General features: G+C 36.4%; 1 protein-coding gene across 3 annotated transcripts in view; it reads right to left on the bottom strand.

Moving 5' to 3' along the window:
* Window positions 1-15977, bottom strand: part of DNAJC15 (DnaJ heat shock protein family (Hsp40) member C15) — an 85243-nt gene that overhangs the window by 32160 nt on the left and 37106 nt on the right. For all 3 annotated transcript variants that reach the window (XR_005056938.2, XM_037002102.2, XM_037002103.2), the window contains exons 2-3: window positions 14664-14715; window positions 11987-12060 (exon numbers count right to left, since the gene is read on the bottom strand). Coding sequence is in view for 2 of the 3 variants with exons in the window: in XM_037002102.2 (XP_036857997.1) it covers window positions 11987-12060; window positions 14664-14715 (126 nt within the window). In the remaining variant the exon portion in view is untranslated. The remainder of the gene's footprint in view (window positions 1-11986; window positions 12061-14663; window positions 14716-15977) is intronic.

The following is a 15977-nucleotide window of genomic DNA, read 5'->3' as shown; positions in this document are numbered from 1 at the left end:
TTTTTGATTTACTAGACTGGCTGACAGAGAAAGAAGAGGAAGAACTGACAAAATGGGAGAAGAGCAGTATGGCTGACAGGCAAGCCAAGAGAGTCCTGAAAACTGGACTGAAAGGTCAGTGTCACTGGAGAGGCGTGAGCAAGGGGAGCAACAGTAAAGAGAGTCCTGGGGCCAGTTTATTAGGGGCTTTGTAAACAATGCAAGTAATTTAGGATTTTATTCTTAGTGGTAAGAGAAGCCAGAGCACTGGAGTAACATAATTTGACTGGGTTTTGAAAGGATTACTCTAAATGCTTTATGGAGAACAGAAAGAAAGGTGGAAGAGTAGAAGCAGACTAGTTAAGAGGATTTAATAATTCAGTCAAAAGATATTGGTGACAGGGCCCAATGTGGTAGTGAAGGAGGGGTACCAAGTGCTCAGATTCCAGATGTGTTCTGAAAGGAGAACTAACATTTGCTTGGTGGACTGAGTATAGGATATGAGAAAAAGAAAGGAAGTAAAGGTAATGTAAACATTATTAAATATTGTGCAGTACCCCCGCTTCAGAAGTAAAGGACTTATTCTTCAAATGCTGTGGCAGCTGCTGGTAGAGAACACTCAGCTGTCAAGCTCTTCAGAAACTGCTTTGGCTGAACGAAGTCAAGCTCATGCCCCCTTCCCTGAGCAGTCTCTACTTACCGATTGATTGACATGGGGGATAAACATTGTAGTTCTCTAGGGCTCTGCCCTTAGACTTCTTAGCTCCATTCACTCCCCAGGTGATTTCATTTAGTCTCTTGGCTCATGAGCTACCTGAGTTTCAGAGGTCCCCATAGGGATGGTTGAAGCCTCTGTTGAGACTGCACTGCTGCCAAAATTGTCACTCCATCTTCTTCCTTCTCTTCCTTCTGGAGCTGTTGATAAGAGCACTCTCTAATAAACTAACAGCTTGCTAATCTGTGTCTCAGTATGCTTTCTAGAGAACTTAAGCTGTAAATGGCTTCAAGGTTTCTGGCCTAAATGCCTAACTGCCATTTAGAAAAGGAGCAGTTGTCTGTGGGTAACAGATATCAGAAAATTGGTTCTAGATATATATTAAGTTTGAAATGTCTGTGAAGTAAGTGGAGAAATCTAACCTGGAGATAGCATTTGGGAGTCATGAGTATACAGACAGTGTTAAAAGTCCTAAGATTGAATGAGATCACTTAGTGAGTAGGCACAGATAAGAAGTCCAAAGACTAAGCCCTAGAGACTAATGCTTTGGTGGCATAGAAATGAAAAGCAATCAGTAAAGGAGACTAAGAAGGCCCAGCAATGAGGTAGGAGGAAGAGCAGATGCCAAAAGTGAGGAAGTGAAAAATAGTTTCAAACACTTGTGATAGATCAAGTAAGATGTGAGCTGAGAATTGATTGCTAGATTTCTCAAAGAGGAGGTCAAAGATTTTGACAAGAGCTGATGGGAGTGGGAGTAGGAGTCTGATTAGAGTGGGTTTGAGAGAGAACAGGAGGAAAGGAACGGGAGATAGCAAGTAACGCAGCCAACTTTTCGGGAACTCTTAATAGAGAAACAGGATGCATGAACTTGACTTTTGGAAGGGAAAACACATATATCACATGTATACATGTTTCTAAAACATGAAACCCTATTTTTCTAAGGAAAAACAAATAAGTGTATGCTTGCATAAAACAAAACCTGAATGTATATCTATCAAAATGCTATTTCTGGTTGGTGGAATTACAGATAATTCTTTACTTCTTTATGTTTATTTTAACTTTCTAAATTGTCAATAATGAACACAGGCTACTTGTACAATTAAGAAAAAGAAGGACTAAATAAAGGAAACCAAGGAAATTATCAGAAGTTAAAATAAGTCCTCAGGAGCCAGATCTGATCATTTATGTAAGTTGTTCTCTTTAAACAGCTTGTTATAAATTTTCACTTGGTAATAATTCCCTGGCAATTAATTAATTCAACAAACACATTAACATGTACTATGTGCCAGGAAATTTTCAAATGAGACAGATCAAGTTCTGACCTTCATTACACAGATGCAAATCCATCAGTGTGCCTGTGCTGTGAGGAATATGATGTACTCTTCCAAGTTTCAAGTAATCTACAATCTAGTGAAAAAAACAAAAAAACAATACCCTCCCTCCACATTGTGAGGGAAGCAAGGTATTCAAAGTACACATACTAATATGGTCAAATTTTATATAGAAAGAAAAAATACATATATATACACACACACATATAAAGGGGAATACATAAAGGAATCAGAAATAAACAGAAAAATATAAACAAAGGAATAGGATATTTAATAAAGAAATAACAGCTGGTTTTAAGGCTTCTCTCAGGAGACCAAAATTTTTACTAGAAGCATACTTTACTCCCTGATATATCCATGAGTATTCATTTACCTTAGGGAGCTGCAAAATTTCCATTTTTCAGCATAATAAACATGATAAATTGATGTTTCATGTCATTCCCACTACAGTCACAAAACTCTAATTAACCCTAAAAGCAGGTATTTTATCTGAGCAATTTTGTTACTTTCAGTTTTGCCCAGGTGGAAAAGGAGACTCAGAAAAGGCTACTTAAAATCCACCATCTGGATGAGTCTCATAACTTAAAACACTGACCTGCTTATGAATACGTCAATCTGTACATATATATAAGGAACAACTGTATCATCAAAACAGATGGAGTAAATGGCTATCAGAATTGCAAAGAACATAAATGGTGGAATGCTACTACTTTTATGTTGTTGTCTATTTGAAATACACCCTGAACCTTACAAATTATTTTATATTACTCTTTCATAAAGTATATATATATAAAGAACAGAAATCAAAATCATTTTCCTTCTAAATTTAACATTAAATACTGTAGTGTCAGATATTATTAAAGAAGATATGAAATGAACCAAGTTAAACAAGTCATCATTAGCTAATCCACTCAGCTTGAATACAAAAGTCCTCCAGACAACCAAAGAAGTATATCATTCCATAGTCTTAAGAAAAGAGAAAGGAGTTTTAAAGATGGCGCTGTGAGTAGGGCAGCAGGAATCTCCTCCCAAAACCATATGTATTTTGAAAATACAGCAAATACAACTATTCCTAAAAGAGAGACCAGAAGATATAATACAACAGCCAAGCTACATCTACATCTGCGAGAACTCAGCACCTCATGAAAAGGGTAAGATACAAAGCAGTGACCTGGCAGGACTCAAGCACTCTAACCCCAGCTCATCGGTGGAAGGAAAAGAATCAGAGTAGGGAGGGAGTAGAAGAACAGGACTGTTAAATAACAAGCCCTAGTAATCTGCACCGGGAGCATAGACACACATTGCATGGTGTACTGGATATCAGAGAAATGGAAAAGTAAAATCCGAGATGGAGACTGCGAGCAGGTCCCCACAGCCAGATCCCATGGGACAAAAGAAAAGCGGACACTTTAAAGTCTTAAAGAGACAAGGGCTTAACAGGTGGACAAAATCCTCCTGGCACCCCAAGCCCAGCAGGCTGGGAATCTTAAGGAACTTCAGGTTCCCTAACCCCCTGGGTGGCAACACAGCTCTGAAGCCCCTCACGGCGATAAACAGCCTGCCGTTCATTCTCCCCCACCGGCACTGCAAGCAAGCCAGCTGACCCACCACTGCTGCAGACCAACCAGGGAGCAGCCCTGACCACAGCAACCACAAAGAGTCTTCTCCCACCACGCAGCTCATCAGGCCAGATTCAAAGGCTGCTGCCAGCATGCTGCTGTCCCGCACTGACAGAGGAAGTTGGCACAAAGACCAGAAGGCACGAAGAGGGGCTGTTCTCGCAGAACACATGCCGCATGCCTGCGACCCCCCACCATGCCATAGGCCATCTGGAGGACTGCCTGACCCACAGCAGCTCAGGGAATTAAACCAGAGACTGCTCCCAGTGTGCAGGTAACCAGCACAGGCAGCAGAGAAGGGCAAGGCGACCAGCAAGCAGGAAGGGAGTTTGTTCTCCCAGCTGACACACACACCACCTGCCCACGATCACTTCTATCACCATGAAAAGACAGAAGGACCTGGTCCAGTCCAAAATAACTCAAACAACACAAGAGACAGGGACTGGTGAGATAGACATAAGCAATCTTCCTGAAAAAGAATCCAAAATAAAAGTCATAACCATACTAATGGAGCTGCAGAAAAACATACAAGAGCTAAGGGATGAAGTCCGGAGGGAGATAACAGAAAGGAAACAATCAATAGAAGGACTAAAGAGCAGACTGGATGAGATGGAAGAGACTGTTTATGGAATAGAAATCAGAGAACAGGGATAAAGAGAAGCTGAGGCAGAGAGAGATAAAAGGATCCCTAGGAATGAAAGAATATTAAGAGAACTGTGTGACCAATCCAAACGGAACAAATATTCCCATAATAGGGGTACCAGAAGAAGATGAGAGAGAAAAAGGGATAGAAAGTGTCTCTGAAGAAATAATTGCTGAAAACTTTCCCAAGCTGGGGAAGGCAATAGTCTCTCAGACTATGGAACCCCACTGATCTCCCAACAAAAGAGACCCAAGGAGGACAACACCAAGAAATATAATAATTAAAATGGCAAAGATCAAAGACAAGAAGAATATTAAAAGAAGCCAGAGAGAGAAAAAAAATCACCTACAAAGGAAAACCCATCAGGCTATCATCAGACTTCTCAACAGAAACCTTACAGGCCAGAAGAGAATGGCATGATATATTTAATGCAATGAAACAGAAGGGCCTTGAACCTAGACAATTACCAGATAAGCAAAAGTTGAGGGAATTTACCTCCCAAAAACCATGTCTGCAGGGTATTTTAAAGGGAATGCTCTAGATGGAAGTACTCCTGAGGCTAAACAGATGTCACCAGAGAAAATAAAATCACAGACAAGAAAGCAGACCAACCAGATACTAACTAAAGGCAAAAAAATAAAATCAGTTAACCACAGAAGCACTCAAAGGAAACACAAAAGAGTACAGAATAAAACAACCAACATATAAACAGTGGAGGAGGAAGAATAAGAAGGGAGAGAAATAAAGCATAATAAGAGAGTTAAAGTTAGATGCTCAGATAGTAAAGAAGCTACCCTTGAAGCTTGGTAACAATGAATCCAAAGCCTGCAATGGCAATATGTACATATCTATCGATAATCACCCTAAATGTAAACAGACTGAATGCACCAATCAAAAGACACAGAGAATTAGAATGGATAAAAAAGCAAGACCCATCTAGATTCTGCTTACAAGAGACTCACCTCAAACCTAAAGACATACATAGACTAAAAGTGAGGGACAGAAAAAGATATTTTATGTAATCAATAGGGAGAAAAAAAGCAGGTGTTGCAGGACTTGTATCAGACAAAATAGACTTCAAAACAATGAAAATAACAAGAGATAAAGAAGGATATTACATAATGATAAAGGGGGCAGTCCAACAAGACGATATAACCATTATAAATATATATGCACCCAATACAGGAGCACCAACATATGTGAAACAAATACTAATAGAATTAAAAGGGAAAATAGAATGCAATGCACACATTTTAGGAGACTTCAACACACCACTCACTCCAAAGGACAGATCAACCAAACAGAAAATAAGTAAGGACACAGAGGCACTGAACAACACACTACAAAACATGGACCTAACAGACATCTATAGGACATTCCACCCAAAAGCAGCAGGATACACATTCTTCTCAAGTGCACATGGAACATTCTCCAGAATACATCACATACTAGGCCACAAAAAGACCCTCAGTAAATTCAAAAAGATTGAAATCCTACCAACCAACTTCTCAGACCACAAAGGTATAAAATTAGAAATAAATTATACAAAGAAAAAAAAGGCTCACAAACACATGGATGCTTAACAACATGCTCCTAAATAATCAACAGATCAAGGACCAAATTAAAACAAAGATCAAGGAATATATGGAGACAAATGACAACAATAACACAACACCTCAACTTCTGTGGGACTCAGCGAATGCAATTCTATGAGGCGAGTATACAGCAATCCAGGCCTACTTAAAGAAGGAAGAGCAATCCCAAATGAATAGTCCAACGTCACAATTATTGAAACTGGAAAAAGAAGAACAAATGAGGCCCAAAGTCAGCAGAAGGAAGGGCATAATAAAGATCAGAGAAGAAATAATAAAATTGAGAAGAATAAAACAATAGAAAAAAATCAATGAAACTAAGAGGAGGTTCTTTGAGAAAATAAAATAAACCGCTAGCCAGAGTTATTAAGAGAAAAAGAGACTCCATACACAAAAACAGAATCAGAAATGAGAAAGGAAAAATCATGACAGAAACCACAGAAATACAAAGGATATTGGAGAATACTATGAAAATCTTTATGTTAACAAGCTGGATAACCTAGAAAAAACGGACAACTTTCTAGAAAATTACAACCTTCCAAGACTGACCAAGGAAGAAACAAAATCTAAATAGACCAATTACCAGCAAAGAAATTGAAGCAGTAATCAAAATCTACCCAAGAACAAAACCCCTGGTCCAGATGGATTCACCACTGAATTTTATCATACATTTAGAGAAGACATAATACCCATTCTCCTTAAAGTTATCCAAAAAATAGAAGAGGAGGGAATACTTCCAAAGTCATTTTATGAAGCCAGTATCACTCTAATACCAAAACCAAGCAAAGACCCCACAAAAAAATAAAATTACAGCACAATATCCCTGATGAACATAGACGCAAAAATACTCAACAAAATATTAGCTAATCGAATTCAAAAATATATCAAGAGGATAATACACCATGATAAAGTGGCATTCATCCCAGGGATGCAAGGATGGTACAACATTTGATAATCCATCAACATCATCCACCACATAAACAAAAAGAAGGACAAAAATCACATGATCATCTCCATAGATGCTGAAAAAGCATTCAACAAAATTCAACATCTACTCACCATAAAAAGTCTCAACAAAATGGGTATAGAAGGCAAGTTACTCAACATAATAAAGGCCATATGTAACAAACCCACAGCCAACATCATACTTAACAGCAAGAAGCTGAAAGCTTTTCACCTAAGGTTGGGAACAAGACAGAGATGCCCATTCTCCCCACTGTTATTCAACCTAGTACTGGAGGTCCTAGCCACAGCAATGAGACAACACAAAGAAATAGAATGCATCCAGATTGATAAGAAGTCAAACTGTCCCTATTTGCAGATGACATGATAATGTACATAAAAAACCACTAAAGAATCCATTCTAAAACTACTAGAACTAATATCTGAATTCAGCAAAGTTGCAGGATATAAAATTAATACACAGAAATCTGTTGCCTTCCTATACACTGATGAAGAATTACCAGAAAGAGAAATCAGGAAACAATTCCATTCACAATTGCCTCAAAAAGAATAAAATACCTAGAAACAAACCTAACCAAGGAAGTGAAAGACCTATACCTTGAGAACTACAAGACACTCTTAAGAGAAATTAAAGAGGACACTAACAAATGAAAATTCATCCTATGCTCTTGGGTAGGAAGACTTAATATTGTCAAAATGGCCATCCTACCTAAAGCAATCTATAGATTCAATCCAATTCCTATCAAAATACCAACAACATTCTTCAACGAACTGGAACAAATAGTTCTAAAATTCATAGTTCTAAAAGCCAAAGCTATCCTGAGAAAGAAGAATAAAGCAGGGGGGAACTCACTTCCCAACTTCAAGCTCTACTACAAAGGCACAGTAATCAAGACATTTGGTACTGGCACAACAGATCATAGACCAGTGGAACAGAATAGTGGAACAGAACCAGTCCAGTTATTAACCCAAGCATATATGGTCAATTAATATATGATAAAGGAGCCATGGATATACAATGAGGAAATGACAGCCTCTCCAACAGTTGGTGTTGGCAAAACTGGACAGCTACATGTAGGAGAATGAAACTGGATCACTGTCTAACCCCATACACAAAAGTAATTCAAAATGGATCAAAAACCTAAATTTAAGTCATGAAACCATAAAACTCTTAGAAAAAAAATAGGCAAAAATCTCTTGGACATAAACATGAGTGACTTCTTCATGAACGTATCTCCCCAGGCAAGGGAACAAAAAGCAAAAATGAACAAGTGGGACTATATCAAGCTGAAAAGCTTCTGTACAGCAAAGGACACCATCAGCAGATCAAAAAGGCATCCTACAGTATGGGAGAATATATTCATAAATGACATATCAGATAAAGGGTTGACATCCAAAATACATAAAGAGCTCATGCACCTCAACAAACAAAAAGCAAATAATCCAATTAAAAAATGGGCAGGGGAGCTGAACAGATAGTTCTCCAAAGAAGAAATTCAGATGGTCAACAGGCACATGAAAAGATGCTTCACAGTGCTAATCATCAGAGAAATGCAAAATAAAACCACAATGAGATATCACCTCACACCCATTAGAATGGCTACCATCCAAAAGAGGATGTGGAGAAAGGAGAACCCTCCTACACTGCTGGTGGGAATGTAAATTAGTTCAACCACTGTGGAAAGCAGTATGGAGGTTCCTCAAAAAACTAAAAATAGAAATATCATTTGACCCAGGAATTCTACTTCTAGGAATTTACCCTAACAATGCAGCAGCCCAGTTTCAAAACGACATATGCACCCCTATGTTTATCACAGCACTATTTACAACAGCCAAGAAATGGAAGCAACCTAAGTGTCTATCAGTAGATGAATGAATGAAGAAGATGTGGTACATATACACAATGGATTATTCAGCCACAAGAAAACAAATCCTACCATTTGCAACAGCATGGATGGAGCTAGAGGGTATTATGCTCAGTGAAATAAGCCAGGCGGAGAAAGACAAGTACCAAATGATTTCACTAATCTGTGGAGTATAAGAACAAAGAGGAAATTAAAGGAACAAAACAGCAGCACACTCACAAAACCCAAGAATGGACTAACAGCTACCAAAATAGAAATATCATTTGACCCAGGAATTCTACCTCTAGGAATTTACCCTAAGAATGCAGGAGCCCAGTTTGAAAAAGACATATGCACCCCTATGTTTATCACAGCACTATTTACAACAGCCAAGGGAAAGGGACTGGGGAGGATGGGTGGGAAGGGATGGTTAAGGGAGAAAAAAGGGGCATTACAATTAGCACACATAATTTAGGGGACAGGCAAGGGGAAGGCAGTACATTACAGAGAAGACAAGTAGTGATTCTATAGCATCTAAATATGCTGATGGATAGTGACTGTAATGGGGTATGTGGTGGGGACTTGATAATGGGGGGAGTCTAGTAACCATAATGTTGATTATGTAACTGTACATTAATGTTACCAAAATAAAAAAAAAAAAGAAAAGAAAAATTACACATTGTCTTGCCAATGGGTTTCAGCCCCGGGCAAGTTCGTTATGGATTCAATGTGACCAAAGAAATTTGACAGCAAAATGTTCTTGGAGTGAAAGGGTTATACCCAACTTTATTTCCAGGTGGCAGGTCAGTCACTAAATCCCATTCACTCAGAGTGAGTCTGCATGCAGCAAGCCAGTCTCTGCCTCTGGGCCCCTCTGTCTGCACATGCACACCGGTCCTCTGGGCCTCTCTGCCTGCACAGCTGTCCCACACAGCCGTCCTCTGGGCCTCTGTCCTCAGTGCCACCACTCCAGCCTCCGCTCTGCTCTCCTGCAGCCATGCCACCATGTTGTGCCCAGAGCACTGGCAGAGCTCTTTATATAGAGTCAACAGCCATGTATTGCCCACAGGTGTGCAGTGAGCTAGTCAACCAGGGACAGGTGAGAATCCTGGCCACAGGAACTCTCATTTTATCCACACACATTTACTATAAACTTTCATTGTTTACAATAATCTATTTTACTAATAAAGCCACAGAGATAATTTTAGTGTCATTTCTATAAATTTCACTTAACTATGAAGGCACAGACGTCCAATTTTAAAAATTACATTTAAATAAAAGAATACATTCACAAACAGAAAAGTTAAAGCCCTGAATGTAGATGAGTAACTTGGATTTTCCCCCCAGGAAATAAATTAGAGGTAATTAAACATTAGCTGAGTTAATAGTATACATTAATAGATTAAAAAAGCAAAAGGGTACTGTTTCAAAAAACATTCAGTAAAAAATGGGTCTTTTGCTTTCTGAAGTGCCTTTGAAATGAGAAAAGAGACATTTAAAAAAAGAAAACTCCATGGAAGTCCTAGAAAACAAGAAATGGGACAAGTAGCAAACCAGGACATGTAAAGAAATCCTTTGACTTGAAGGGACTGAAAACAGGTAACATTGCACATACAGAAAAAAATCACAGTAAGCCTTAATACCAGAAGAAAACCTTTTGAGGAAATCAAGAAAAAACACTAAATTCACAGTCAACAAACAGACAAAAAATTACATCACAGCAATTAATTAAACCAAAACAGCGGAGATGACCATTCCAAACTCAACTAATACAGAGCATCAGGCTCCTGCAACCTGCCACTTTTGCCCAAAGAAAAAAACTATATGCCTGAGATGCATCTTATTGTAGGTGACAGGTCCCAACAGAAGCAAAGGGAAGTCCCAGCAGATCACATTTCAGAACCCAGAAGGCCAGGGAGGGGGCAGTTACATTAAAGAATAAAAGATAAACAGCAGTCAACCTCTTCTGGACTCTGGAGTCCCAAGCCTGCCTCTGGGCTCCTTGCTTGGGAAGATATGCCTGCTGAAATAACCCACTACGTATTCACAGCCCACTGTCAACCCTCTTATTCAATTAAATTATGGAAGCAAGCCTACCAAACTGCTGAATGAGGTCACTTACATTAATCAACTTAGTCAGAAAACAGAACCAAGATGAACAAATAAAATTGGCTCTGGAAGAAAGAGATAAACCCAGAAGAAGAGACCTTGACAAAATCCCAACTAGTGTCTTAAGTTAATAAAAGAATAAGTTGCTATGAAAACAAAACAAAAATTTTCAGATATTAAAATATTACTGTTGTAAAAAATTAGTGGATGAACTTGAATAATAGAATGGCTATTGCTCATATAGTAGTAGGTGCTTAATGAGTATTTACTGAATGAATAGTAAATACCTATTAATACTTTAGCCTAATAAAGTATAAACTGGAGAACAGCAAAAAAATCACATAAGCATGCATTTATAGGTCTGCAAAATCACTTGTAGTTCTTTTGAACCTGAGTTTAATTATTTGTCAGTGTGTCATCCTTTGGAAGTTGGTCATTGTTCATGGCTAACTAAACCTTATAAAGCCTTTGCTAAAACAAGTCATTCATTCTCAAATTGCTGCAAGCCAACCTGACCTACCCAGATCTGCTTCTCTTCCCAGAAGTCAGTGTTTATGTTGCACTGCTTCTGTAAGTCTTCTTTGCATTGTCTCCAAACCACAGTTCATCACACTATAGCTTTCTAGAAATACGCTATCATTCATTCTTTCCTTATACTCAGCTCAGATGTGATAATGCTAGTACATAAATTTATAAACCCTATAGGATTTTCGAGTTGGAATCTTATAATTGTATATTTGAGATGTGGTGATATAAGGGGACTATTTCAAGATGAATGAAACTCTTGGGTAAGTTCCATCAGGACAGCAGCCATGTCTCTTTTGATCATCAGCTATACCCACCTCCTGGTACAGGGATTGGTATATGGTGGACAATCACTAAAATTATAAATGAATATAACTTAAGGAAATAAGTTAACTCAAAGTTGATGTAATACTATTAAAAGGAAATGATAATTTGCTTTCAAAAGCAGGAATAAGGTTAGATATAAAGATAGCATGACCAAGAAACTTGTAAGAAACTAAAACAACAAATTAGACAAACTACCTGACAGCATAACAAAGAAAAGAAACATCTGCAAATGTTGAAAAATCCAAGACATTTTCTGAGTATGAACTAGGGTGTATAAACAAAAATCAAAATGAGCTTTCAAACTAAAGCTTTCAAACAAAAAAAAAATCTTCAACTTACAGGAGATGAAATATTCTTCACAGTTTCTGTAATTACTTGTTCTAGAGGTTTCCAAATTTGAAATGCATAGCGACCTAAATGGTAACAGGAATAAAAGCAAATAAATATATTTTCTATAGTTAAAATCAATATTTACAAGACGCTTATCACAGTATTTATTGGTAGCTTCTTTTGTATATGTTATTTCAATAATATTTTTAAATTGTACCAGAAAGTCCAATTTTTTCAAATTTCTACTTTATTGGAGGAATTTCATTTTAATATTATTATCATAGCTATTAAATATATCAAGTTGTAGTTCATGATAAAATTATAAAATCTCCATCTTTGTAATATCTTACATTTATGTGATATATGTATATATAATATATATAAAAAAATATATGTATTATATATGTATAAGGTCAGAAAAATAATCTTAGTATTCTTTCCAAATAAACTGTAAAGTCCTTTTATATATAAAGATACTCATTAATCTAAAATGATTATGTATATTGCTTTTCACAGTGATAATCACTTTTAAATATATAGAAAATACAGTTTATGATCTATACAATATCACAGTGAGTTTAATGGAGTTACCTCTAAAGTCAAAAAGCATTTACATAGGAAATATTTACCAAGGATGTTTATTATCAATTTCTCATTGAGGGTAACTACTCTCTTAAAAACTTTTTTTAGTGTTTTCTTTCCATAGGCATCCTAATAATCAAAACTCCCATGACTCCTGACAGCTAAGACTCCAGAGTAAAAAAGGCTCTAAATTGTTTTGAGAGCATAGACAAGAATAAAATATTATCTGGCTAACTCACCTTCTGCATCCTAACCAGAATGCATATCTACAAAGACCAGTTCAAAATGTCCTGCTAGAAAACAAGTTAGGACGTTCTGGTCCTTAATTGGATTTCTAACAATAACCGTATTTGAGAAGCAGTATTTCCACTGGGAAAGTTCAACAACATAGACCTTTTAAAAGATGTTAGCTGGCAAAAAATACTAGTCGGTTCTGTGCAAACAACATAGTAAAGTGAAAAACAGGATGCTAGAAATGGGGAGATGTGAAGTAGCCCATCTGTAGGAGATAAGAAGCTCTTAAGATAAAGGAGAATATTAAATAAAGTGAAACAAAGTAAGGCTGAAACCCTAACTCATCCAAATCTCCTACCATATAGATGTCAACTTCTATTTGATTCAGCAATAGAATAAAATATAGCTTTTAAATTACCTGAAAATTCCTCCCAAACTACTCACCATCAGAGCCTGAGTGAAAAAAGCAGTTAAAGACGTCAAGAAGTAACATTTGGAGGTTTACATTAACCATAAACCAGAAAAGCTAGTTCCAACACTCTAAGTGTACTTTCTCCTAAATTCCACTATTCATTTGTATTTAGCTCTGGGAGAGAGAGACATCTGTTATTTAATATTCTAGTTAGTAATATGAATTTGGCAACAGTGTGGTATATACAGAATATATACAGTTCTTATTTTACTAAGAAGTCCCTGGCAAAGTACATCTTTCTCTAATTTCAAATAAAATCTTACACTTAAATTTGAAATAATGACAATTCTGTTATAATAATACTGAAAATGTTTTATGTTTATGGGCAAGTTTGTCAGAATTCCTTTTTTGACATGAGGTTTTTCTCATGAATGTCAGTCATTAAGGTGACTATTTTTAATTATTATTTATAATTAGTTCACTATTATTAGTGAATAGTACACTGAAGTTGTATAATGAGACACAAGACCTTGATGGCATAAAGACCAAAGAATCTGAGCCACTGTTTTCTTGATTTTAAAGTTACTGTTAAGGTGCTTTAAATGAAAGTTATGTGAAATTAAATACCATACAAAACAAAACAAAAATCTTGTATATATGTCTTATTTCTCTTTTAGATCTTACTGAACTCCAGATTATCACAATGGACTGTAGCTTTGCCTTAAAAGATGCAATTAACAAGATCAAATCCAAGGAACTTAGAGACACAAATGCTATAACAAAAAATGTAAACCTTTATCAACAAGAAAATGCTCTCAGATTAACAATTAGAAAACAGCTACACAATTTAAAACTATAAGTTAAGTTAATGACTGGAAGAGAGCAATTTTGCTTTAAATCTTTATAACTATTCTTTCTAAAAAGGTGATTTTGGCAGTAAAAGAAATTCTTCTGGGTTTCTCAAAGAAGTACACCACCAATATGTTAAAAATGAAGTAATAAATACACTATGGGAAACAACTATGCTCATCAGAGAAACTGCAGCTCAGGAAATATGTAATCTTATCAGCAAAAAAAAAAATATGGTCCAATAAAGGAACCCCATATCACTTATACTGCTTCATAGTAGAGATTTTTAAAAACTAGTACACTATAGCTGAAACTAAAAAAAGGTCAGGAAGATCAGTTATTATTGGGGCTAGTTGTCCTAGCTTCTGTATTATTAATTTTCTTCTCCACGAAGCTTATCTAAATTTTGCTATACCGACAAATGTTCAGTGACTATATAAATGGTGGACAGAATGGGGACCAATAAAGTTTCAAAACCAAATACCTCAGAATGTTAAGAGTTCCCTCATAAATCACTATAGAAGCCATTTGGAAAGATTTCTTCTGCAACATTTATCAATGAAAAATATCCTTTATTTATCGATGAAAAAGATCCTTTATTTGTCTTACCTGCAAATGCAAGAGCTGCAACACCCAGTCCGACAGCAATCAAACTTCTTGCCTATGGAGGAAAAAATGATAATCATTTCTAGTGTTACACACTGAGTTTTTTAAGAAAATAATTTTAAATAATGTGAATAATAATGCTAAACATCACATTTTTCTCAAACTCTGCTGTGAATAAATTTTTTTTTAAATGCAGTGTCTAAGGGATTATTTCTGTTGTGCACTATGTCAACTCATTTTCAGTGAACTAAACTAATTCTAGATTTCATTTAATTTCCATATATTTGAATTCATTCTAACCATTAGCTTTTATGTTACCCACTACTAAAATGCTTTCTACAAACTATTCTTATTAGTGGGTTTAATGTATTTATAATCTATAAAAATAAATAGTACATATTTCTTCCTCCATTACATTCATGATACTCAAGAGCATCTGCTATATTTAAAAATCTGACAGAACACTAGATTCATGTTTAGTGGAGAAGTCAAACTGCCAAAATTAGTAAAAAATGATGAATAATTTAAAAGCTAGGTTATTTCTACCTTTCTAGACCAAAGTAAAAATTTGAAAATAAGAGCCAAGAATTCAGAATTTAAAGTCATGAACTCTTTCTGGTAAAAATTTATTTTAAATTGGCTATACACTCCATATTATTCTATGCTTTTCTCTATGCTATGTAGCAGAGACCAATGGTTGCCCCCCTATATACATGTTCCCTTTCTTGTATAGGATCAGAAATTCCTATTTTTAGTAAGGCATGTATTTCCAAGCTTCCCTTAGACTTAGGTATGGCTATGTTAAGCAGAGTATGTGTGCAACTTCCAATGAGGCCTTCAGGAGACCGAGGGATGTCCTTTTCCATTCCTCCTTCCAAGTATAATATAGCCATTATACCTGGAGCAGCCATCTTGGATAAAGAAGGAGGAACAATGAAATTAAAGGACACTGTGTACCTGGATGATCACAGAGCTGCCATGGCACCCTTGGACTGCCTCTATTTGCAGGAAATAAAAATAAAATTCTATCTTCCTAAGCCATCATTATTTTCAGTTTTCAGGTACATGCAGCCAAATCAATTTTGATGGATACAAAATTAAAGAGAGACACTATAGAAGGGTTTTTGATTGATTAGTGGTGAGAGAGGTAAATCCATAAAATTAGAAAAGAGTAAAAAAGCTAAAATACTCTCACTAGGGAACAGAATGGATTCACTTCACATTGGTGTAGATGTGGTACAATGGAGGCTGAGACTGGAGGGTTGGTAAAACCAAAAAGCTCTATAGCCATCAGTTTTCAAATTCTATAAGGCATAC

The sequence above is a fragment of the Manis javanica genome, chromosome 9 (genome assembly GCF_040802235.1).
Source record: "Manis javanica isolate MJ-LG chromosome 9, MJ_LKY, whole genome shotgun sequence".
Taxonomy (NCBI): Eukaryota; Metazoa; Chordata; class Mammalia; order Pholidota; family Manidae; genus Manis; species Manis javanica.
This window is presented reverse-complemented; position numbering and strand designations above follow the sequence as displayed.